The 24,637-nt window shown below is 41.4% G+C and overlaps 2 protein-coding genes across 5 annotated transcripts; one reads left to right on the top strand and one right to left on the bottom strand.

Annotated features, from left to right (window-relative positions):
• Positions 1-3,979: 3,979 nt before the first annotated feature.
• Positions 3,980-9,257, bottom strand: LOC124145773. Of its 4 annotated transcripts, none has more exons than XM_046515686.2 (4): positions 9,058-9,257; positions 6,151-6,866; positions 4,703-4,734; positions 3,980-4,307 (listed from the first exon to the last, which is right to left on the bottom strand). In XM_046515686.2, exons 2-4 carry the CDS (start codon positions 6,851-6,853, stop codon positions 4,122-4,124), a joined length of 921 nt encoding a protein of 306 aa, XP_046371642.1. In that variant the 5' UTR covers positions 6,854-6,866; positions 9,058-9,257; the 3' UTR covers positions 3,980-4,121. The 4 variants fall into 4 exon arrangements, with proteins under 4 accessions (XP_046371642.1, XP_046371644.1, XP_046371643.1 ...); XM_046515688.2 differs by having other exon boundaries at positions 6,262-6,866; XM_046515687.2 differs by having other exon boundaries at positions 9,087-9,256.
• A 6,515-nt stretch (positions 9,258-15,772) lies between these two features.
• On the top strand, positions 15,773-24,071 carry LOC124145772 (toll-like receptor 3). The gene is made up of 2 exons (XM_046515685.2): positions 15,773-15,862; positions 21,235-24,071. Exon 2 carries the CDS (start codon positions 21,277-21,279, stop codon positions 23,473-23,475), a length of 2,199 nt encoding a protein of 732 aa, XP_046371641.1. The 5' UTR covers positions 15,773-15,862; positions 21,235-21,276; the 3' UTR covers positions 23,476-24,071.
• The last annotated feature ends 566 nt before the right edge of the window (positions 24,072-24,637 follow it).

Here is a 24,637-nt window from a genome sequence, read left to right as displayed (position 1 = left end):
ATCAGATTCTGAGGCCTGTGGTCATTCCTTTCCTGCAACGTCATGGCCCGGGATTGACATTTCAACAGGACAACGTTCGTCCTCACACGGCTAGGGTCGCAATGGATTCCCTTCACCATAACAATGTCATGTTACTGCCATGGCCTGCAAATTCTCCAGATCTCTCCCCAATAGAGCATGTACATGTTTTGGATGAAATGGAGCGCCGTCTGCGTCGTCTTCCACATCCTCCAGATAACGTCCGTGACTTGGCACAGGATTTGAGGAGGATATGGCAGGCCATTCCCTAGGCCTTCCATGCCCATTTGGTGGACTCCATGCGTCGCCGATGCACTGCTGTGATTCACGCACAGGGTGGTCATACCCGTTATTGACTTTGTGACTTTGTCGTTTGACCCCCTACTCCATTTTGATCTTCTGACGTCATCGTAACAGATGTTGTTCAGGTCCCGTTGACATTTTCTTATGATCCGATCATTCAGTTGCTACAGTGTCTGCATCATTTTGTTCTTGCTGTGTTGTATTTCAATCCAGAATATATTTTCTCCGTGCACAGTTTCTTTTTGTGGCTAGTATATATATGCATAGTCCAGTTTCCTGGGTCTGATACCTAGCCGTGTCGCAGGGGTCATTGTATTGTACTGAATCTGAGATTCGATCCCACAACCAAAGTCTTCCTGCTTGCCCAAAGGACATCAAAGACGACTGGGTCTCTGACATGAAGTAATTTTGTGGCGAAATACGTACTGAAATCGGACAAATGATGCTGATTATCTATTAATGCATGAAGATTGAGTGACAAAAGGTTCCCCACAAGACTGTATGACAAGTAGAAAAACTTCAACTTTCAAATAATCATTGTTCCCTTTATGTCGAGAAATATTCCAACAACTCTAGCCTTTGGTGTCGATATTTCACAACCTTTGGAGATACAATTGAGCATGCTATTTTTAGCTGAGATTTCAAAGGGCCTCATGCGATTCTTGTTCAAAAGTTGTTTGATCGGAGTTTCAACATTCAAATCCTCAGTAAAGCTTTCAAACCGTGTTAGGGTAGGCATGCGAATGACATATCCAAATTAGGCGCATCAATGACAAAATGATGTCTGATGCAATTCCCTATAAAGGTTGAAATTGCAATGGACTCCCCTTTAAGTAGATATTTGTAATGAATATAGAAAAAGGTTTTGTCGTTTTTATTTCCAAAAGAATTCAGAATATATGGTCATTAATAAACAATGTCAGTCGCGGATTCATACAGTTTGCACATCGGTTTTTCGACCCCAATGAACGGGGGGAAAATACACAGTCAATCCTTAATTGATTTTAGATATAAACTATGAAGTCATTGAGTTTTACCATGGACAGCTTCGTGTTTTCATTACTCTATAGTTTCACATAACTCAGGCTTTTATGAAGTTGCACCCTGTATCAAATTTTCTGAAGAAAAGAGTTTTGTTAACGAAGTTATTTAAGAATAAAAAAAACCCGAAATTGACTATCTAATTACATTTATTGTCACTGTGCAATGACAACTGTTATTTGGCTACCCTTTAATTGGATTCCTCTGCATCACTGATCCTGTACTTTTCAAACAGCTGTTGGGGGTATATTATTCTATCAATGTCATGTGTCAATGTTTCCAAGAGATACATGTAGATTCAAAATATATGGAAATACAGAAGGAGCGGTGCCTGACACTTTTCCAGGTACATATGTTGTTACATGTAAGTAGTTTTTGTGTAAATATTTGTTCAGTAGATGTCATCGGCTTCAACATTTTGAAATACTAGGAACAACAAGTGTTGTCGTAGCCAGATTTAAACCACAGTCAGCCACGGCGGTGAGTGTAACTTTCCAGCCATGTTATATGCGCACAACCAAAGTGTTTAGAATGGAAAATTGGTATAGGTACTGTAATAAATCAATTACGGGCGCTTCAATAAGTAAGTTTTCTAAACTGTTACTTGGGCTCCTCGTGTTTGTCCACAAATCGTCTTTTTTCTATTGTTTGCGATATTCTTTCTTGTATTTTTTTCTAATTTGAAACTCTGATTCATATTATTGCACATATGTCGATAGTGTTCTTAAGTTGTACCGTTTGTTCATGGTTATTCATACCGCCTCCGTGGTCTAGTGGTAGAGTGTCCGCCCGGAGAGCGGAAGGTGCGGGGTTCGATCCCCGGCCGCGTCATACCTAAAGACGTTAAAAGATGGAACTTGTTGTTACCCTGTCTGGCGCTCGACATTAAGGGGTCTATATCTGGGTGGGGTATTCATGTTAAACTGCGCTATGGTATCTCAGTGTATTAGCACTATAAATTGGCATCAGTCCGGACTAGCACAATCAGCCACACACAAACACACACGTACATGTACGTCGCTATACATGTGCAATAATCTTAGACGCGACGTCAAACCCAATTTCACTTCACCGCACCTCATGGTTATTTAATATTTTAGGGACCGCCTCTGTGGTCTTGTGGTAGAGCGTCTGCACGGAGAGTGGAAGGTCCGGGGTTTTATCCCCGGCCGCGTCATACCAAAATACGTTAAAAGATGGTACTTGCTGTTACCCTGTCTGGCGGTAAAAAGGGGTTAAAACAAGGACTGGTCAGCTCGGAGTCAGTATTCTGTGTCTGAGTGGGGTATTCCTGCCAAACCTCAGCCGTAGATTACATTCTTACTTTCAAAAGAAAAAGATTGCTATATGTTCTTTAGTCAATACAAACCAAATATACATATATGAACTGTGATTATGTCAGGACAGTGTGATTTGTTTATTTGTCCTTTAACGACACCCTCAGAAATAGTCCAGCTATATTATGACGGTTTTTATATAACCCTGTCTGGACCAGACAATTAAGATCCACATCATGAGCCTCAATGACGCAATTAAGATACGATAACATGCATCATCCAAAACCACCGACTCTAACCAACTGTAGACCAACTGTAACCCGGATATTCATAGAGACTATACAGGTGACCCTGGTTAATCCGGACGATAAAGTTCCAACTGAAGTCGTCCGGATTCACGCATGTCCGGAATAACGAATCATGGTAATGAAGTGATGTCCCTTTACATTCATGTGTGCGTCTCAAGCAGTAACTGTTAAAAGTGGGGTTTAAGGATTTTACGGGGTCCGGATTACCGAGGTGTACATACACTGACTACAATAACCATCTCGATTGATTCCAAAATAAGAATTTATACATTATGATCTATTTTACGTGTATGAACAGTTCAGGCCTTTGGAAAATGCATCAAGACATCAAAAACACATTCTGAATTATACCTTTTATCTTTTGTACATCAAATACAAAATCATGGTTTTTTTTACAAATTCATCTTTTTACTGAGGCCATTTCAAAATTGTTACCCAACTCAATGATTCACTGATTGCAATTCTACAATACTGTAAAGTGTTATCCATAAAATTGTGTCTACCTTGTCACCCGTCAACTTCTTACCAATGCCTATCAAACAATTTAATGCTCTCGTAAAATCTTTCATTGTGCAGGTCCAACCAGAAAACACTCCCTTCATGGTGTGTCGGCGAAGATGATGTGATAATGTGAGTGAGTGAGTATGGTTTTACGCCGCTTTTAGCATTATTCCAGCAATATCACGGCGGGGGACACCAGAAATGAGCTTCACACATTGTACCATGTCGGGAATCGAACCCGGGTCTTCGGCGTGACGAGCGAACGCTTTAACCACTAGGCTACCCGACCGCCCTGTGAAAATGTGGCACTGATATTGAAGAGATAAATGAATTAAATTAGATTGGATGAAAGCAGTTGATCCCGGGGCGTTGAAGTTAGGTCGAATTGCTGACGACGAATTATCAATCTGACACCAAGGCTCGGAGGGGCGGTCGGGTAGCCTAGTGGTTAAAGCGTTCGCTCGTCACGCCGAAGACCCGGGTTCGATTCCCGACATGGGTACAATGTGTAAAGCCCATTTCTGGTATCCCTCGCCGTGATATTGCTGGAATATTGCTAAAAGCGGCGTAAAACCATACTCACTCACTCCAAGGCTCGGAGCGGACACCCATAATTCACACGCACACTTAATCCGTAACCCATTACCGCCCGTAGGTTATTCTCCAATAGTCCTCACTGCCTCCAATAACTGTATATTTGCAATACTATCAGTGCGGCAATGCTGAACACGAGATCTCTTGGCATCAAGCAAGCACCGACTGGTAAGAAAATAAGCACTACCAGGCCCAGTAGTATCTGCCGCTCAGGTATGTCTAGAGGTCGTGGTGTACTGTTGGGGATATCTACATCGTGTGGCCTCTGAAAATATTAAAATACAGTACACTACGGTTATAATGAACTCAAAGGGACTACTAATTTTAGTTCGTTATAACCGTAATTCGTTATAAGCATATATACAGCATAACTACAGCAAATAGTCGGGACTAAAAAGTTAGTTCGTTATATCCGTCAGTTCGTTATAAGCGTGTTCGTTATAACCGTAGTTTACTTTTTAGACTTTCGAATTGTAAATAAATATATGATTTACATATGCATGTATTACAAAGAGTGAGTGATTCGAGTTTAAGGTCTATTTGAACAAATATGAAACCCATCAACGCTATTTCATGCAGTTTGTAACCAACCATACGGGTAAAGTGAAACACATAGAATGCATCTCTTCATACGTAAGTTTAAAAAAAATACTGCATTACCTCTGCCAGAGACGAACGTCGGGTAGTGTTATCTGAAACACCAACACATTGATTACACAGTGGAAGAATTGTTTAATAAGCATCTCTTAGGAGTTGGCGAATGGATCAGCCACCTCGGACCATATCAGCAACTGGCCCAATCACAACATCAACTTGCAAAAACGTCCAAATCCTCCCAAACAACCTCCATGACTTCACTAACAGAAGCTGTCCACATTCGACGCCACAAGCCATCAATCAACAGAGATCAAGGCTATTTCATCCCATCCGCCTACTGTGAACTCATTTAGCAGTAACCACACATAATTGCGTACATATGTCGATACGTTGATCAGTAAAAATCTGAACACGGTAGTATGTTTTCGTCTTCCTGGTGAACTAAAAAATGTTTTCACTTTTATTGAGCGATTAGTTTGTTGAGCACTCCATATACCACGATCATGACCTACTTTGCTCACGCAATACCGAACACAGCAGCGTGTTACCACATACACGTAGTTGTTGTTCCGGCAGCACGTGCACCAAGACCCTACCCTACCAACCTACCTACCTCACCCTCTGACACCCACCACCCCCCACCCCCACTCCCCACCCCCACACCATACACACACACACACACTCACCACACACACACACAAACGCACTCACCACACACACACACAACATACATACACACTCACCACACACACACACTCACCACACACACACACACACCATACACGCTCGCCACACACACACACACAAAAACTGACCTACCTACCCCACACCATACACACACACACACTCACCACACACACACACAAACGCACTCACCACACACACACAACATACATACACACTCACCACACACACACACACCATACACACTCACCACACACACACATACAAAAACTGACCTACCTACCCCACCCGCTCACACACACATAAAAGTATTTTATTTGAACTTATTTAGAACAGTTTAATACAAAAGACTCTCACACACACACACACACACACACACACACACACACACACACACACACACACACACACACACACACACACACACACACACACACACACACACACACACACACTAGCGCGATACAGAGTTGTGTCTGTCAGCAAATGTATCGCGACCCTGACCTACCTACCCCACCCGCTCACTCACACACACACTCACAAACACACACTCTCACACACACACGCACACACACGCACACACACGCACACACACACACCAACTGGTGGCTCTACAATCGATCCTGGAAATTCCTACCTAGTTCGGAAAGGCTGGAAACTGGCCTTTATAGTGACTTAACGCCCTTGCCTCAGGAAGATGACACTAGCGCCATACCACATACACATAGTTGTGTCGTTGCATCATGTGCATGTCGACCCTCTCTCACTGGCCCCGACACTCACACATTGAGACAACTCACGCACACACCAAGGCCTTTCATTCTCACCATCTTCAGTTTCCTGTATAACATTTGTCGTTGGAACGGTTTTCATGGATGTATGGCACTCAGAACCTGGAACCATCTTTACAGGCGTCGCGCCATTGGAGGTCATCTTTCCTTCCTCAACTGGATAACGTTCACTGAAAAACACGCTGTCAACAGTATCGACGGATGATGCGCTTCCTATCCCAGATGAAGACGATATCAAACTTCTGCTAGAGCTCGTCTCAACGTGTTCAGACTGGGCACTGGTTGAGGATTCCGACACATCTGATTTCTTTGCAAGGAGTTCGCACGTTACAAGAGTACCACGAGACTTTGCCCTGCGAAGGGGAATGGCAGGCATAATAGATTTTGCAGCCTGAAATGACATGTAGTTTGTAGAGCAGGGTTCTTCTTCAGTTGAGGAACGCTTTATTTCCGGACCACACACACAGCTTATTTGGCCATTGAAACCTGGTTTCCCGAGCTCGTATGCGATTCGTGGACTGTATTTGCCTACAAGCTCAATAAGTTTCTTTCTGCCACGTATATTTTCCTGGAAATTAAGCGAAATCAAGAGCACCCGCCACTTAATTTTCTGATCCACTGGCTTCTGAATGTTCCGGAACATCCTGTCGGATAGATGTCCCGCCGTGTGGAGAGGTGTTGCTACTGGCAAAATGTCAACTGTGGATGTCAGTTCACACATGACACATGTGGTATCCATTTTATGTCGTGCTCTGCAAAATGAAAATGATTTCATCAATCATCAGCCAGATTGGATATACACGTTTGTATTGACGTCGCCCTTAAATACACGAGGGGCGGTCGGGTAGCCTAGTGGTTAAAGCGTTCGCTCGTCACGCCGAAGACCAGGGTTCGATTCCCGACATGGGTACAATGTGTGAAGCCCATTTCTGGTGTCCCCCGCCGTGATATTGCTGGAATATTGCTAAAAGCGGCGTAAAACCATACTCACTCACTCATTCACTTAAATACACGAAATACGCCTACATCTGTGCAAATGATAACATTCAAAGAACATTGGTTATGCATTGCTGACATATGTGATGTGCATATAACGCCTGTATTACTTGAAGCTGTGATGAAAGACAAACTGCATCCATATTGCTGACAGCTGCCATGTTCAACTGTATTGCTGAAATATGTGATTTACATGCGACTGTATTGCTGAAATATGTGATGTATATACATGTACGCCTGTATTGCTGAAATATGTGATGTATATACGCCTGTATTGCTGAAATATGTGATGTATATACGCCTGTATTGCTGAAAGATGTGATGTATATACGCCTGTATTCCTGAAATATGTGATGTATATACGCCTGTACTGCTACATATGTGATGTATATACGCCTGTATTGCTGAGTTATGTGATGTATATACGCCTGTATTGCTGAAATATGTGATGTATATACGCCTGTATTGCTAAGTTATGTGATGTATATACGCCTGTATTCCTGAAATATGTGATGTATATACGCCTGTATTGCTGAAATATGTGATGTATATACGCCTGTATTGCTGAAATATGTGATGTATATACGCCTGTATTCCTGAAATATGTGATGTATATACGCCTGTATTGCTGAAATATGTGATGTATATACGCCTGTACTGCTAAATATGTGATGTATATACGCCTGTATTGCTGAAATATGTGATGTATATACGCCTGTACTGCTAAATATGTGATGTATATACGCCTGTATTGCTGAAAAATGTGATGTATATACGCCTGTATTGCTGAAATATGTGATGTATATACGCCTGTATTGCTGAGTTATGTGATGTATATACGCCTGTATTGCTGAAATATGTGATGTATATACGCCTGTATTGCTGAAATATGTGATGTATATACGCCTGTATTGCTGAAATATGTGATGTATATACGCCTGTATTGCTGAGTTATGTGATGTATAAACGCCTGTATTCCTGAAATATGTGATGCCTATACATGTATATGCGACGCCTGTATTGCTGAAATATGTGATGTATATACGCCTGTATTGCTGAAATATGTGATCTTTTTGCGACGCCTGTTTTGCTGAAATATTTGGTGCTTATGCGACGCCTGTATTGCTGAAATACGTGATTAAACTGCGACGCCTGTATTGCTGAAATATGTGATGTATATACGCCTGTATTGCTGAAATACGTGATCTTTTTGCGACGCCTGTTTTGCTGAAATATTTGGTGCTTATGCGACGCCTGTATTGCTGAAATACGTGATTAAACTGCGACGCCTGTATTGCTGAAATATGTGATGCATATGCGACGCCTGTATTACTAAAATTTGTGATCTGCATACGACTGTATTACTGAAATGCGTGATCTGCATACAAAGGCTTATCACTGAAATATGAGCTGTGCAAGTGACCGGAGTGTTTTCAAGGTGAATAGAATTAACAAAACCCTTTCCTAACCACAGGAAATCTCCACACAAAGGACAGTCGATGGCCCAATTCTGCCTAAGTCATACGCATGTGTTTATGAGTCACTATCAAATAGTCTTGATACCAGGGAGCCACGACTATAGCTGCGTAGTTCATACCTGGTGCAATTGAAATAGGCTACAGTGCATGTTCGATGTCATATCATTCAACATAACCATGTCCAGTAGGTCCTGAAAGAGGTCATTCACTACCTGCCGTATATGTACCGGTATTATGTACGTTATTACCTACTTCGTCATCATCAACGGGGCAGTCGGGTAGCCTAGTGGTTAAAGCGTTCGCTCGTCACGCCGAAGACCCGGGTTCGATTCCTGACATGGGTACAATGTGTGAAGCCCATTTCTGGTGTCCCCCGCCGTGATATTGCTGGAATATTGCTAAAAGCGACGTAAAACCTCACTCACTCACTCGTCATCATCACAATGTAAAACGGATTTCGTTTACTCACATGATGTACCAAAGGCGTTTGACACATACCTAATATCTCCGTCGTGTGACTCCCACCCGTATTACGATGTTCACTCTTACTTCCAGCACGTACATGTATATGCTCTCTTATTTAGGTCAACTTACATTCACTATATTTAGCCGTTACCTCTGTGTGTATTCAGTATGATCGGTAACACCCCACACGATATCTGTACATACATGCAGCATAATGCAACACAAGTAGCGGCCTTGTGGTGGGGGGCCTGTCAAGGCTTTACCTACTTTAAAATAGACGTGCGTCTCCCTTAGTGTGTATGTGCTACATGTGTCTACATTTGTATACTCGGGTTTGTATTAAGCTCCTTGAAATTATGTGGGAGCGATAACTCACTCACTCACTCACTCACTGTCACGGTTTTTATTTCCCTTGTCAGATATTTAATATGTATAATGTCTGACAGTGTGTGGAATATGTACAATTCCTGACACTGTGTGGAATATATATATATACATATATCATCCATGAGAGTGTGTGGAATATGTATATTATCCCTGACACTGTGTGCAATATATACATACATATATTATCCATGAGAGTGTGTGGAATATGTACAATTCCTGACACTGTGTGCAATATATATATATATATATATATATATATATATATATATATATATATATATATATATATATATCCTGACGTCGGGAAGTGACCCTTGGTCTTCCACTACGAGGTCGGTCATCTGTCTGACAGTGTGTGGAATATGTACAATTCCTGACACTGTGTGGAATATATATATATATATATATATATATATATATCCTGACGTCGGGTAGTGACCCTTGGTCTTCCACTACGTGGTCGGTCATCTGTAGTGTTGGTGGTCTGGTACCGTTGCTGGAGCCTGTACATGGTCCTTATGTGGACTTGAAATGCATTTGGCTACTTGCCGGGTGCTTTTTCCAGCTTTCAATCGTCCAAGGGCTTGGTGTCGGTGATTTCATGTCAATCTTGGCATGTGGTAGCAATTCAATAACGACTGAATTTTATCCGATCTGGGTGGATTTTTACAGGGCAAGAAGTTGGGGAACGCATGTGCATTTTAATTTGCACGGAACTCACGTGCATCGGGTTACCATGGCCGTTGCCGTGATCGGTTTTATTGTCATCTACTTTTTTCATCAAATTTCATTTTTCCGGAAAAGGTTATGTTAAACTTTAGAAACTTTGACAAAAATTACCCAGATATTTAAATGACAACTTTTCATGCAATGCTACTGGGGTTGACGTTTCTTTTGCGGACTTAGTATATTATCCATGAGAGTGTGTGGAACATGTACAATCCCTGACAGTGTGTGCAATATATATTTTTCCATGAGAGTGTGGAATATTATATTATCCCTGACACTGTGTGCAATATATATATATACATGTATATAAATGAGAGGACTGCATGTAATACATATCTGCGTTGTATGCTTCACTCACTCACTCACTCACTCACCCTCCCTCAATCATTCTCTCTCTCTCTCTCTCTCACACATACATACACACTCACTCACTCACTCACTCACTCACTTAGTCTGTCATACAGTCCCTGAAGCAAATACATCCAATACAGACGTTTCAAGTCTATAATAATGAGCAAGTCTAGATTACTGCAGGTTCAGATATGGAAATGAAGAGTGTCTCTGGGCTCCTTTTTATTATATTTTATTAAATTTAACAACTATTTTAATCTGTAAATTATGTGCATTTCAGGGACTAGATGTCAGTCTGCATTGACCAATGAACGTTTGGTTTCTGGTTCCTTGCTTGACATGCACAACGCAGATCTTAGTAGCAACAACAAATCATAAGGAGGCCTCGCGATACCATTGCTGTAATTTCCCTGTCGTGTAAGAATTTTCAGTACCCACAAAAGAATGTGTTCTTGACAAGGTCTGAACATGTTCTCGAAGCAAAGCGGATTGCTTTCATACTTTACAAGTTAATATTTTGGCAAAGTGTGAGAGTATAGTTTTTTGTCGAATGGGAAAACCAGGCTTCAGAAAGGATATCTACATTGTGTTTGAGAAATCGGACCCGAGTCTTTGACATGGTAAGAAAACGATTTAAGCATATCTGTACCATTGTTCTGTGTTGTTTGGGGATGTGACTTAAAGATGATGCAGATGAGCTATGTTTAACAGAAACAGATAGGAGTGCATGTCATACATATCTGCGTTGCATGCTCCCCTCCCCCCCCCCCCCCCCCCCCCCCCATCCCTCCCTCCCTCCCTCACTCACTCACTCGTCGTCACTGTATCGCATTGAAAATACACTTTCAGAATTCCATGCAGTATAAAATACCCCACGCCAAGAGGAAATTTGATTATTTTCTCGCGGAAAATATTTCCTTATACATATGAATAATTGATCAGTTTGTTTCAATACACTAAATGAAGCATTCCAACACAAAACGATGAATAATAAAGAGTATTCAATTTCCCTGCCAGTCACTCGGTTTAATAGACTGAGATTTTGAAAGTGAAAGTGGGAAATACATTCAGAAATCACCAGTGATACAATATGGTATTACATCTGATATAAACCGTGGTTGGATTTGAGGAGTGAGTGAGTGAGTTGGGTTAAATGCCGCTTTGAACAGTGTTCCCGTTATATCGCGGCGTGTTAGCTTATTGTGGGAAGAAGACACTAAGTTAAGTACCGACTTCTGCCACTTTGATTAAACCTACGAGCATGGGTATGGTGCTGAAAAGCTTGGCAACCAGGATTCGAACTCTCGATCATTGGTTTCTGGCGCGCACAAGGGACGCAACTCAGCACACATTTTCAAACTCAGGAAAAAATGATGATAATTCTATGTGTCAAATATAAGGTTCTCCTGAACATGGGACGCATTCAGGTGTGGTTCACGGGTTTACTGATGAAAACAGTAGGCTCGACAATCTACCAAGAAAGCATAACAGGTACATAAATATATTTTGGCTGATAATTTGTTGGTTAATTTCATTTACAAGCAATTTAGTAATACTCTTTACGCTTTTAGTAATACTATATGGTCCGTTAGTAATACTCTATGTGCTTTTAGTAACACTGTATTTAAGAAATACAGGACGAGTGGTAGCTGTTCATCCTACAATAAAACACTGCAGTGAGAATAAACCATGAGGGGCGCAGACCTAAGTGGTTTATTCTCCCTGCAGCACATATTCAATTCTCCAGAAATGACGTGAAGACAAAACAATGTTTCACCGTGAAATAAACCATGCTTCGTCCTTCATCGGAAAATCGGAGTATTGGATACACTAGTTACGAAGTAGCTAGACAATCACGGGAAGGTTGGTCATCCAAGGATTACTAGAAAAAACTGAGTATTGCAAAACCTAGTTACTAAGTTTAGTTCAGTACCGATCGAACCGTGTACAGAAACCACTTACTAAAGAAACCAAAGTTTCGAACGGGACACCTCGTAGCACACTGACCGAACGACGATGAAGATGTTTGAGATTAAACGAGCGCTTCCGGATGTGCCGATCTAAAGACTCCAGGGCCCACTTGCACAAAGCGATCTTAGCGCTAAGATGATCGTAACTCCCATACTTTAACATAGGCTTACAACAGTTGTAGTGCTAAGATCGCTTTGTGCAAGTGGGCCCAGATCTAGGAAAAATCTGTCACATACAGCGTGCGGACGTCGGAGAGGTCATTCTCTCCTGGGCCGCCGGGAAATACAAGACTTGGGCGCTAAGCTAACGTGTGTTTCTAAACACGGGGAAAACAAGAATAGCAAACTAACTACTACTTCCATTCTGACAATGTAATTATGAAAATAAAGCGCTGAACGCAAGCTTTCCACAGGTGTCATTAAAGATTTACTACAAGCTATGTTCAATTATGAGAAATATCTGGGTGTGCATATAAATTCCACTAACGTTTGGAAATCAAAGTTACAATACAGGAATAAGGTAGCGACCATATACGATATAACGTGCATCAAGTCAATACATGGTTTGGGCGAGCTATTAAATTACAAGAGAATGGAATAGTCGGGCCACTAATTCCTTAACACAAAATGGGATGACAACGACGACCGCCGGACTTTGCCGAGCGGTTCCGAAAATAAAGCCTGGGAGCAGAGTGGACACTAGACCGTGATAAGGTAAAATTTGACCTACGGTGACAATGCCTTAATAATACTCGTCAGATTGTTTTATTGCGGGGAAATGACCCAGAGTCTTTATTAGACAAGAGTGGGCTTTAACCATTACCCATCCACCTATGATTTGCTTGAATTATATCTCTTCGTCAGTGTGTTGGGGTGGTCGGGTAGCCTAGTGGTAAAAGCGTTCGCTCGTCACGCCAAAGACCCGGGTTCGATTCCCGACATGGGTACAATGCATGAAGCCCATGTCTGGTGTCCCCCGCCGTGATATTGCTGGAATATTGCAAAAAAGCGGCGTAAAACCAAACTCACTCACTCACCCACTCAATGTGTGTGACTGTTTTTCAAAGTGATGAGGATTGCGTTTAGTTAGGTTTAAAAGAAGAGAGGAGCTCAATACTTCATATTTGTCATTTGCTGCTGAAACTCTTTGTGGCTCTTTGTTTGCATCAGGGAAAGGTATTAAATGGTGATAACGTTTTGAATTCGCGACTCTGCATTATGCCACTCTCTGTTTCCGTGAACATCCACGACATGCAATATCAGTGTTAAGTGAAACCAATGAACTACCAGTTAAAATGTAAGGGCAATTTTCTAGCCCTCGACAAATGCTGACGCTGTGGAAGTGAAAGTGGAAAATACATTCAATTCTTTGGAGAGACAAAAGCAAAATTATTTCCTTAATCATAAATTATATAACGTCAAAGCTAGAGTACAACCACCCTCGATTATTGGAAATTTGGAAACACTCGACCTCTCAGAAAACATTATAAATGCGTGCGTGCGTGCGAGCGTGCGTGCGTGAGTGAGTGAGTGAGTGAGTGAGTGAGTGAGTGAGTGAGTGAGTGAGTGAGTGAGTGAGTGAGTGAGTGAGTGAGTGAGTGAGTGAGTGAGTGAGTGAGTGAGTGAGTGAGTGCGTGCGTGCGTGCGTGCGTGCGTGCACTTTCTCATCTCATCATTTATTCACGAAGTATAGGCCATCGGTCGTCGGCCGATTACACGTTGCAAGAGTGCTACAGCCAATTTTTCACATTTCTTTAATTCTTTTCTCAAATTATTAGCAGAGTGAATAAACAATGCCCTTTTTCTAAAGTATTCCAATTGTCCTCAGACTATAACATGTTAACTTTGTGTAAACTAGGAAACATATAATACTTTTTGGGGACATACAATTGTCGCAGGTGTTCATATGCACTACATATCAGTATATTTTCAATGTCATTCACTTTCAACATATCCGTACCTACACATATCACATAGTCTTTGGTTAACTGGCATGCCCACGTATCTATACCAGTTTCTATTTTTAGACGATGTGAGCAACATCTTAACCTTGCCAAAGTGAGTGATTGAGTGAGTGAGTTGGGTTTAACGCCGCTTTTAACAGTATTCCAGTTATATCGCGGCGTGTCAGCTTAATGTTGGAGGAAAGCCCTAAGTGATGCAGGTCTTAGACGTTTACCACTTCGGTGAAACCCATGAGCACGGGTATGGTGCTGACAAACCTAGAAAAATGATCGGGGCGAATCGGGATTCGAACCCACAATCAGAGGTTTCTGGCATGCCCAAGGGACGCAACTCTGCACAGCGAATCGCGGCGCCTTAGACGACTGGGCCACCCGTGCCCCCAACCTTGCCAAAGCCACAGGGAACCTATTTATAGTGATACAGCCAATATATGGTTCAACGCCCAAAATGGGTTGAAATAGACAGTACGAGAACGTTTTAGAGCCAAGAGAGACGGAGGCCTGCCAACCCGTTGATACATACAGTAAACTACGATTATAACGAACTCAAAGGGACCACTAATTTTAGTTCGTTGTAGCCGTGGTTCGTTATATGCATATATAGAGCACAACTACAGCAAATGGTCGGGACAAAAACGTAAGTTCGTTATATCCGTCAGTTCGTTATAAGCGTGTTCGTTATAACCGTAGTTCACTGTATACTGTGAATCCGGCCATAATCTTCGAAACCAAAGAATCTATACTGCCAATAGACTCATCTTCCCAGACAAAACCAAATCCCATTTTATACATTAATAAATTCAACTTTAAAACCCAATTAATTTTTCCATGGTTTGTATCCAATAGTAGTAGATTAAAACATTTTGGGGACAACGAGAGGTTAGCTAGACTAACATTTAGTCTCTGAAATCTTATATTACACAATATCCTTCTTGACTCTAAAAATAAAAATAGTTCCCTATGCTGATGTGGAATAGAGCTAGCTTGAGCTGGCTAGACTTGCTTTTGTATGCATTTCTAGATTATTATTTTTTCATAAAATAAAAATATTCCACGGCCATAGTGCAGGACTAGAGGTTAGCATACACAACAACTTATACCAGTTTTTAATACAGCGTTTATAACCATATATGCATATGGGATACCTTCCACATTCACCACGGACAATGTGGTTGGGTGTGTAAGGTAGTGAGTCACTTAGTCAGCTGCTTCTAACAGTATTTAGTTATATGAGGACATATCAGCTTGACGAGGGTTCAAAGCATAATGCGATAAAGGGAAATCAGGTCAACACAAAAAACGGTAAACGATACTGACACGTGACTTGGTTTCATCATCCGTGTTTGAACCTCTCAGGATTTAGTAGCTGGAGGTCAGCTAGATGAACTAGGGACCCTGTAGGATACGTGTAAGTATACACATGTATGTTGACATCACATGCCGCAATTTACCTATGTTATGATTACGTTTTCTTATCAAGTCTTCGAAAGGAATTTAGAAGTGATACACATAAGGAAGAGAATTTATCTATGTCAACTTCCTTATTATGAGGAACGCAACGTTTCGGGGTATATGCTTACTCCTTCATCAGGTGAAGGAGTAAGTATATACTCCGAAATCTTGTGTTCCTCACAATAAAGAAGTTGACATAGATAAATTCTCTTCCTTATGTAGGGGCGGTCGGCTAGCCTAGTGGTTAAAGCGTCCGCTCGTCACGCCGAAGACCCGGGTTCGATTCCCGACATGGGTACAATATGTGAAGCCCATTTCTGGTGTCCCCCGCCGTGATATTGCTGGAATATTGCAAAAAGCGGCGTAAAACCATACTCACTCACTCGTCATCATCACAATGTAAAACGGATTTCGTTTACTCACATGATGTACCAAAGGCGTTTGACACATATCGTAAAACCACACTCACTCACTCTTCCTTATGTTTTGTTATATTATGATTGAGCAGATGACTTAACCATCAGTGCTGGGTAGTTGTTATTTCGTGACATTTCATAGTTTTAATCAATTTAGTTGTTTTTTGTTTGTTGTTTGCCAAGTGATCATCAACGTCCACCCAAACGAGTTCAACTTGCCTTTCACTACGAACAAATGAATGTACGTGACCCTGACCGATACGGGACTGGCTGTGTAGAGAAGCCTTTCGAATTGAACACCACTGAAATAAGAGATGACACATTTTTTGAGAATACAAACTTTTTAATTCAGATAACGGGTATGCGTACAATCAGGGATAGAAACGTTCAATAAAACCTGTCCTAGCTTTGGGGGAAAGGCGACTGTGCTTATCGTTAGAGGCGACTAACGGGATCGGATGGTCAGGCTCGCTGACTTGGTTGATGCATGTCATCGTATCCCAATTGCATGGACCGATGCTCAAGATGTCAATCACTGGATTGTCTGGTCCAGGCTCGATTATTTATGTTGTGTTACGTTGACACTAAGACAAGGGTTCGTTTGAGGACGATTTATTGACCGGAGTTACATGCGACAGGCACCATGGCGTCCACTCGAGTCCCCAACACAAATCATGACGTCAGCTCATGACGTAATACGCAAACATCGGGAAGCTAACTCTAACTAACCTAGACTGGGATTTTACCCTGAACAGCAATAACGCTACAATTTACAAACCGCCGTCATATAGCTGGAATATTGCTTATAGCGGCGTTAAACAATAAACAAAACGAAACGAAAAACAAAATACTTTGGGGGAATTAATGTAATGAGGATATGCCACAGCTATAGGAAACAATGATCATGATAGCGACTTTGAATACGTTATTTTGTTTCGGTAATATCAGTAGTAATCGTTTCCCCAACCTAAAATAACATCCTAAGAAAAATCATTTAAACAATTTAAACTTATAGTGTTGTGTTACAGTTGTCTTACTAAATGGTAATCTATTTCATAACTAATATCGACTCATTTATCTCATCAAACAGAAACAATCTCTCTCGGAATCAATGTTTCACTCTACAATGCACACAGTCAGATGTTCAAATAACTTGGCTCTGCTAAAAACATCATCTGAGTGATAGTGAGTTGGGTTTAACGCCGAAGTTATATCATGGCGTGTCAGCTTTTTGTCGGAGGAAAGCCCGAAGTGATGCAGGTCTCAGACGTTTACCACTTCGGTGAAACCCACAAACACGGGTATGGTGCTGACAAACCTAGAAGCATAATCGGGGCGATCCTAGGTTTGGGACTTGCCGAAATGCCGGAACTCTGCATAGCGAATTGCGGCGCTTTAGACGTGGAGCGTAATGCAGTGATACATGTTGAACATTTTATACAGAACAAGCAAATTAACATGTGGCATACGATCACAGGAAGTATTTCTGTCTCTATGCAGGTACGGGGGTCTAAAAGGTTACTCATGGGGACACAGTTGTTTGAGGAAGTAAATAAATATTTCCTCCAAGTAATTTGCACCAACACTGTAGTGAAGTTTATTCACGCTGTGACTGGTGGCAGCGATAGATAAGAGAGCTCGGCGAATGGGATATCGCGGTGAGGACATGGAATACCACCAGCTTTTTTACTAGCTCGTATCACCTTCGTTACCCTCCCAGTGTCATGTCTGCCACCAGTGTACAACAATCGTGAACATTTTCCCGCTAACCCTAAATGTAGTGACATGTCTATTTGTGTGCATGTCTTAGGGAATGCCACTAGAATGAATTGACAAAAGGTTTATGACTAAATTACTATTTCGAAGATAAATATATGCTTGTCTGTAGTTTGTTTTATTAGATTGCATCGAGACTAAAGACAAACGAAAAAGGACCCCACTTCGATCTTCCGTTCTCCCTTATCTGTGTATGTGTGTGTGTGTGTGTGTGTGTGTGTGTGTGTGTGTGTGTGTGTGTCCCACACTCAAACCTCCAAATACTGCATCATCCCTCTTCCAAACTTCCAAATATGGACACATGTTTTAAATACCGCCTCATCCCAACACAGTCTTAGACTGCTGAACCATCCCATCACACTGCCTTCAAATACTGCATCATCCATACACACAACCCATCAAATCTTGCCTTATTCCATACACCACAACATATTGTCTCATTCCTCCACACATCCTCCACATCCTTCCCTATCCCTTCACACATTCACAAAATATCGCCTCATCCCCCCACACAACCAATTAATACTACCCCACACCTTCACACACCGCCATATATTGCTTCATCCAGCCACACAACCTCTAAATACCACCCATGTCTTCACACACTCACCAAATATTGCTTCATCCTTCCACACATACTCTAAATACTACCCTATGTCTTCACAAACTCACCAAATATTGCTTCATCCTTCCACACATCCTCTAAATACCACCCATGTCTTCACACACTCACCAAACATTGCTTCATCCTTCCACACATCCTCTTAATACCACCCATGTCTTCACACACTCACCAAACATTGCTTCATCCTTCCACACATACTCTAAATACTACCCTAAGTCTTCACAAACTCAACAAACATTGCTTCATCCTTCCACACATCCTCTTAATACCACCCATGTCTTCACACACTCACCAAATATTGCTCCATCCTTCCACACATCCTCTAAATACCACCCATGTCTACACACACTCACCAAACATTGCTTCATTCTTCCACACATACTCTAAATACTACCCTATGTCTTCACACACTCACCAAATATTGCTTCATCCTTCCACACATACTCTAAATATCACCCTATGTCTTCACACACTCACCAAACATTGCTTCATCCTTCCACACATCCTCTAAATACCACCCATGTCTTCACAAACTCACCAAACATTGCTTCATCCTTCCACACATACTCTAAATACCACCCATGTCTTCACAAACTCACCAAACATTGCTTCATGCTTCCACACATCCTCTAAATACTACCCTATGTCTTCACACACTCACCAAATATTGCTTCATCATTCCACACATACTCTTAATACCACCCATGTCTTCGCACACTCACCAAACATTGTTTCATCCTTCCACACATACTCTAAACACTATCCTATGTCTTCACACACTCACCAAATATTGCTTCATCCTTCCACACATACTCCAAATACCACCCATGTCTTCACACACTCACCAAACATTGCTTCATCCTTCCACACATCCTCTAAATACCACCCTATGTCTTCACACACTCACCAAATATTGCTTCATCCTTCCACACATACTCCAAATACCACCCATGTCTTCGCACACTCACCAAACATTGCTTCATCCTTCCACACATACTCTAAACACTACCCTATGTCTTCACACACTCACCAAATATTGCTTCATCCTTCCACACATACTCCAAATACCACCCATGTCTTCACAAACTCACCAAACATTGCTTCATCCTTCCACACATCCTCTAAATACTACCCTATGTCTTCACACACTCACCAAACATTGCTTCATCCTCCACACATACTCTAAATACCACCCTATGTCTTCACACACTCACCAAATATTGCTTCATCCTTCAACACATACTCTAAATACCACCCTATGTCTTCACACACTCACCAAATATTGCTTCATCCTTCCACACATACTCTTAATACCACCCATGTCTTCGCACACTCACCAAACATTGCTTCATCCTTCAACACATACTCTAAATACCAACCTATGTCTTCACACACTCACCAAACATTGCTTCATCCTTCCACACATACTCTAAATACTACCCTATGTCTTCACACACTCACCAAACATTGCTTCATCCTTCCACACATCCTCTAAATACCACCCATGTCTTCACACACTCACCAAACATTGCTTCATCCTTCCACACATACTCTAAATACCACCCATGTCTTCACACACTCACCAAACATTGCTTCATCCTTCCACACATACTCTAAATACCACCCATGTCTTCGCACACTCACCAAACATTGCTTCATCCTTCCACACATACTCTAAATACTACCCTATGTCTTCACACACTCACCAAACCTTGCTTCATCCTTCCACACATCCTCTAAATACTACCCTATGTCTTCACACACTCACCAAACATTGCTTCATCCTTCCACACATCCTCTAAATACTACCCATGTCTTCACACACTCACCAAATATTGCTTCATCCTTCCACACATACTCTAAATACTTCCCCTTAAGCTTGCCATCACACACTTACCAAATAGTGCTCCATCCCTCCACACAACCTCTAAATACTTCCTATGCCTTCACGCAATCTCGAGATACTGTCTCATTCCTCCGCACAACCCCCAAATGCTGCAAACACATTTCTGCCCGTATTTCCTCCATAACTCAGCACATAACACATTATGCTGTAAGTATCCCACAAGGAAAACAACACTTTCAGTACTTGGTATTTAGCATCATTTCATCAAATGCGTGGATGCATTTACTTTCCACATATTATTTGATCGGGGGCTGATCTCTGTATAATATTTTGCATCTGAAATTACCCCACGAACTACTGAAAATTCTGAGGATCGATTCGGCTAACTCATGAACACTAAGAATGGACGTCACGCATGTCACAAATCTGTGAAATCGAATAGCGAAGAGGGAACTCGAAAAGGAAAATTTAATAATGTGACCACTACATTAGTCATAGCCCAATTTCGTCATACATTCACTCACTCACTCTCATTAGTAGACATCGTTTCGCCTCGTTGTCTCGTCAACGGTTTAGCTTTTGGCTTTTCTTCCACATTTTGCCGAATTGATGTTTGAAGCAGTGTTAAACCCATCTCACTCACTCACTTTATACATTTTTTTCAGAACATTAATAACAAAGATTGTGGCCACTACAAGAAAGACAAAATGGAGATTTTAAAACAGCTCCAGAGTGTGGCCGTCGTTGCAGCGTTGATATGGGTGTCAGCATCGTCAACGTTGCGGCCGTTAAGGAATTCGAAGAGACTGGAATGTCACCTTGGATGTCACTGTCGTCGGTCAGAGATTAAGTTTCGACATAGATATGAACATATTGTTGAAATGCGCTGCACACACTTGAACTTAACAGAGGACCATTTACCATTACCTCCGAAACAGTCAAGAAAATTGTCTACAAGTTTATATTTGGAGAATGGCACAATTCCCTATCTCTCAAACACTTCTCTGTCAGTGTATTCTCCATACAGGATCGTCATTCTCAGTCTGAAAAAAAACGCCATTGAAAACGTAGCCAAGGACGCCTTTGGTCATTTGATGCATTTGAAAACACTTGACCTCTCAGAAAACATCATTCAAGAGGGGATTCTAAAGGAAGCTTTCTATGGAATCGCCTTGACGCCACTCAAAACATTGAATATAAGTTCAATGAACCTTCAAAATGTTTCTGATGACTTTTTTAAGCATTTGAAACGTATTGGCAATTTCAAGCTTATATTTCTGGACAATACACATATGTTCCCAATGACAGCACTCATGAGACTGAATCACATGACCTCACTTGACTTTGGGGGAAATAATTTAACACTCATACATCTATACAATGCCAGTTTTACCTCTTTAAGATATCTGAATCTTGACAATAATCACTTTCGAGATTGTCCCGATTTCTGTTTCAAAGAAAGCAACAGTTCGAGGTTCCCTAACCTTGAAATCCTCAAAATTCAGTGGAATGAGATGAGACAAATAAACCGGTTGCATTACAACTGTCTTACTAGTCTCACGCGTTTCTACCTAAACGGTAATCTTTTCCAAGAACTAAGATCCAATCAGTTTTCGATGCTTCCCAATATTTTCAAGATCACCCTGTCCTATGTTGGATGTGCGATGCACAATATAGAACGAGCAGTGTTCAATAATTCGGCATTAAAACAAATATATTTTCGCAATAATCATATTTGGTTTATAAATGGGGGCATTAACTTACGTGTATTTGAAGGATGTTCTTCGTTAGAGTTATTAAATCTTAATTACAATATTTTCCATAGCACAAAAGAAGATGAGTTCAATACTTTGCTTGGGCATCTTACTCAACTCAGGATTTTGATCATGGGAGGTAACAACCTACGCTTTATACCACGAGTTATAACTGAAAGATTAACCAACATTGAGAGTCTTGCACTATATTCGAATGGTATTACAGATTTGACACCGTTAAAAAATATGACAAATTTGAAAAAGTTGTTCATGGGAAGTAATCAAATAACAACTTTAGATGAGTCATCTTTCCAACCCTTCAGAAGGAATTTAACTACAATTATTCTCTATGATAATCCCTTTTCCTGTACATGCGACATACTTTGGTTCATTGAATGGATGCGCAAAGAGACCAACATATTCGGTTATAAAACAGATCCAAATTTCACGTCTTCATACAAGTGTTTTAGCCCAGGGAACAAGATAGGACATCGCTTGCTGGATTTGGAAATGTCGGAAATCACTTGTTTATTGGATATGGATGTCAAGATTACAACTCTTACCTTAAGTATTTTGCTCATAGTGTTCGTGGTAGTCGGGACAGTGATGTATCGTTACCGTTGGCACATCCGATACTTCATCTACATGGTCAGATACAGTCAACGTCAGGAAGTGGACACCCACGAATACGAATATGACGCATTTGTAGCTTATTCTGCACCAGATCGCCCCTGGGTCATTAAGACTCTACTTCCAATTCTTGAGGGCCAAGAAGACCTTAATATCTGCCTTCATGACAGAGATTTTCAAGTCGGAAAATTAATTGTCGATAATATTGTTGATTCAATTCAAGGAAGTCGGAAAATTATTATCGTCCTCTCCAATGAGTTTGCCCAGAGTGGATGGTGCCAGTTTGAATTGAATCTCATCCAGCGTCACGTGCTGGAGAATGGACAGCGCCTCCTGGTGGTGGTGATGCTGGAGGAGATAGACACACGCCACGTGACCAAAGCTATGAGAGCCATGTTGCAGACGACAACCTACCTGATGTGGGGCGAGGAAGAATATGCCAGAAAAGCCTTCTTCAACAGACTGAGGATGTTACTTCGTAGAGTAACCAAACATGGACGGGAACGGAGATTGTCAATCTAGTCTGGTACATTCTGAACATAATGATCAATCAACCAGTCCTGTCTACATATGTGCGTAAACCGTTATGATGATACTGCTGCCGAGTGCTGCGAGTCGTAAAATATACTTTAAGTAATAGTTCATTAAGCACCTATTGATTAACCAATGTTTATTCGGAGAACCATTCTTGGCAGAAATGTGTCATCGACGACTGAAGCTGTGATTTGCATATTTACCAAAACTGTGACGTACACTCACCTATCCAGTGCCGAGATAGTGAAACTCCGCGGTACACTGACAACACAAGAGTTCTTCAGCAGTAACCCTGACATTAAAAACCGTAAATGCAGATGGTCTTGATGTCCTACATGAATTCATGGATGTGGTATTATCTATTTTGAACAGTTTGGGGACCATGCAGGTGATATCAGTGGAGGAGGGGGTAGGGGGATTATCAATTTTGCTTTATAAAGTCAAATGAATTGTATTTTGAATTTTGTTGTTTTTTGTTCTATAAACATCATTATCATGATTATATTTCGGAGATTTTTTTGTAAATTAAAGGATGTGACTTGTAGTTTGATTCACTTATTAAGCAGTTTACTCTAACTCTTATTCGGAACCTGAACATGGTGAGTGAGTGAGTGAGTGAGTGAGTGAGTGAGTGAGTGAGTGAGTGAGTGAGTGAGTTTGTCAGTACAAGTACAATACACACCTTATGAACAACATAGCCAGCGGAACAAGCCAAGTTCAGTGGGTGAGTCAGTGAGTGAGTCAGTCAGTCAGTGAGTCAGTGAGTCAGTGAGTTTGTCAGTACAAGTACAATGCACACCTTATGAACAACATAGCCAGCGGAACAAGCCAAGTTCAGTGGGTGAGTCAGTGAGTGAGTCAGTCAGTCAGTGAGTCAGTCAGTGAGTGAGTGAGTGAGTCAGTCAGTCAGTCAGTCAGTCAGTGAGTTTGTCAGTACAAGTACAATGCACACCTTATGAACAACATAGCCAGGGGAACAAGCCAAGTTCAGTGGGTGAGTCAGTGAGTGAGTCAGTGAGTGAGTGAGTGAGTGAGTGAGTGAGTCAGTCAGTCAGTCAGTCAGTCAGTCAGTCAGTCAGTCAGTCAGTCAGTCAGTCAGTCAGTCAGTCAGTCAGTCAGTCAGTCAGTCAGTCAGTCAGTCAGTCAGTCA

Source organism: Haliotis rufescens, unplaced genomic scaffold (genome assembly GCF_023055435.1).
Source record: "Haliotis rufescens isolate VD_foot unplaced genomic scaffold, xgHalRufe1.0.p SCAF_21, whole genome shotgun sequence".
Taxonomy (NCBI): Eukaryota; Metazoa; Mollusca; class Gastropoda; order Lepetellida; family Haliotidae; genus Haliotis; species Haliotis rufescens.
Note: the sequence above shows the minus strand (reverse complement) of the source record. Positions and strands in the feature narration are given on the sequence as shown.

What these genes read in the sequence shown, in the direction of transcription:
- LOC124145772 (XM_046515685.2), top strand. Translation starts at nt 21,277, where the DNA reads ATGGAGATTTTAAAACAGCTCCAGAGTGTGGCCGTCGTTGCAGCGTTG.
- LOC124145773 (XM_046515686.2), bottom strand. Translation starts at nt 6,853, where the DNA reads ATGGATACCACATGTGTCATGTGTGAACTGACATCCACAGTTGACATT. An exon ending in TATACAGGAAACTGAAGATG is followed by an intron (nt 4,735 to 6,150) that starts GTGAGAATGAAA and finishes TTGGTGTTTCAG; the next exon opens with ATAACACTACCCGACGTTCG. An exon ending in GACGTTCGTCTCTGGCAGAG is followed by an intron (nt 4,308 to 4,702) that starts GTAATGCAGTAT and finishes TAATATTTTCAG; the next exon opens with AGGCCACACGATGTAGATAT.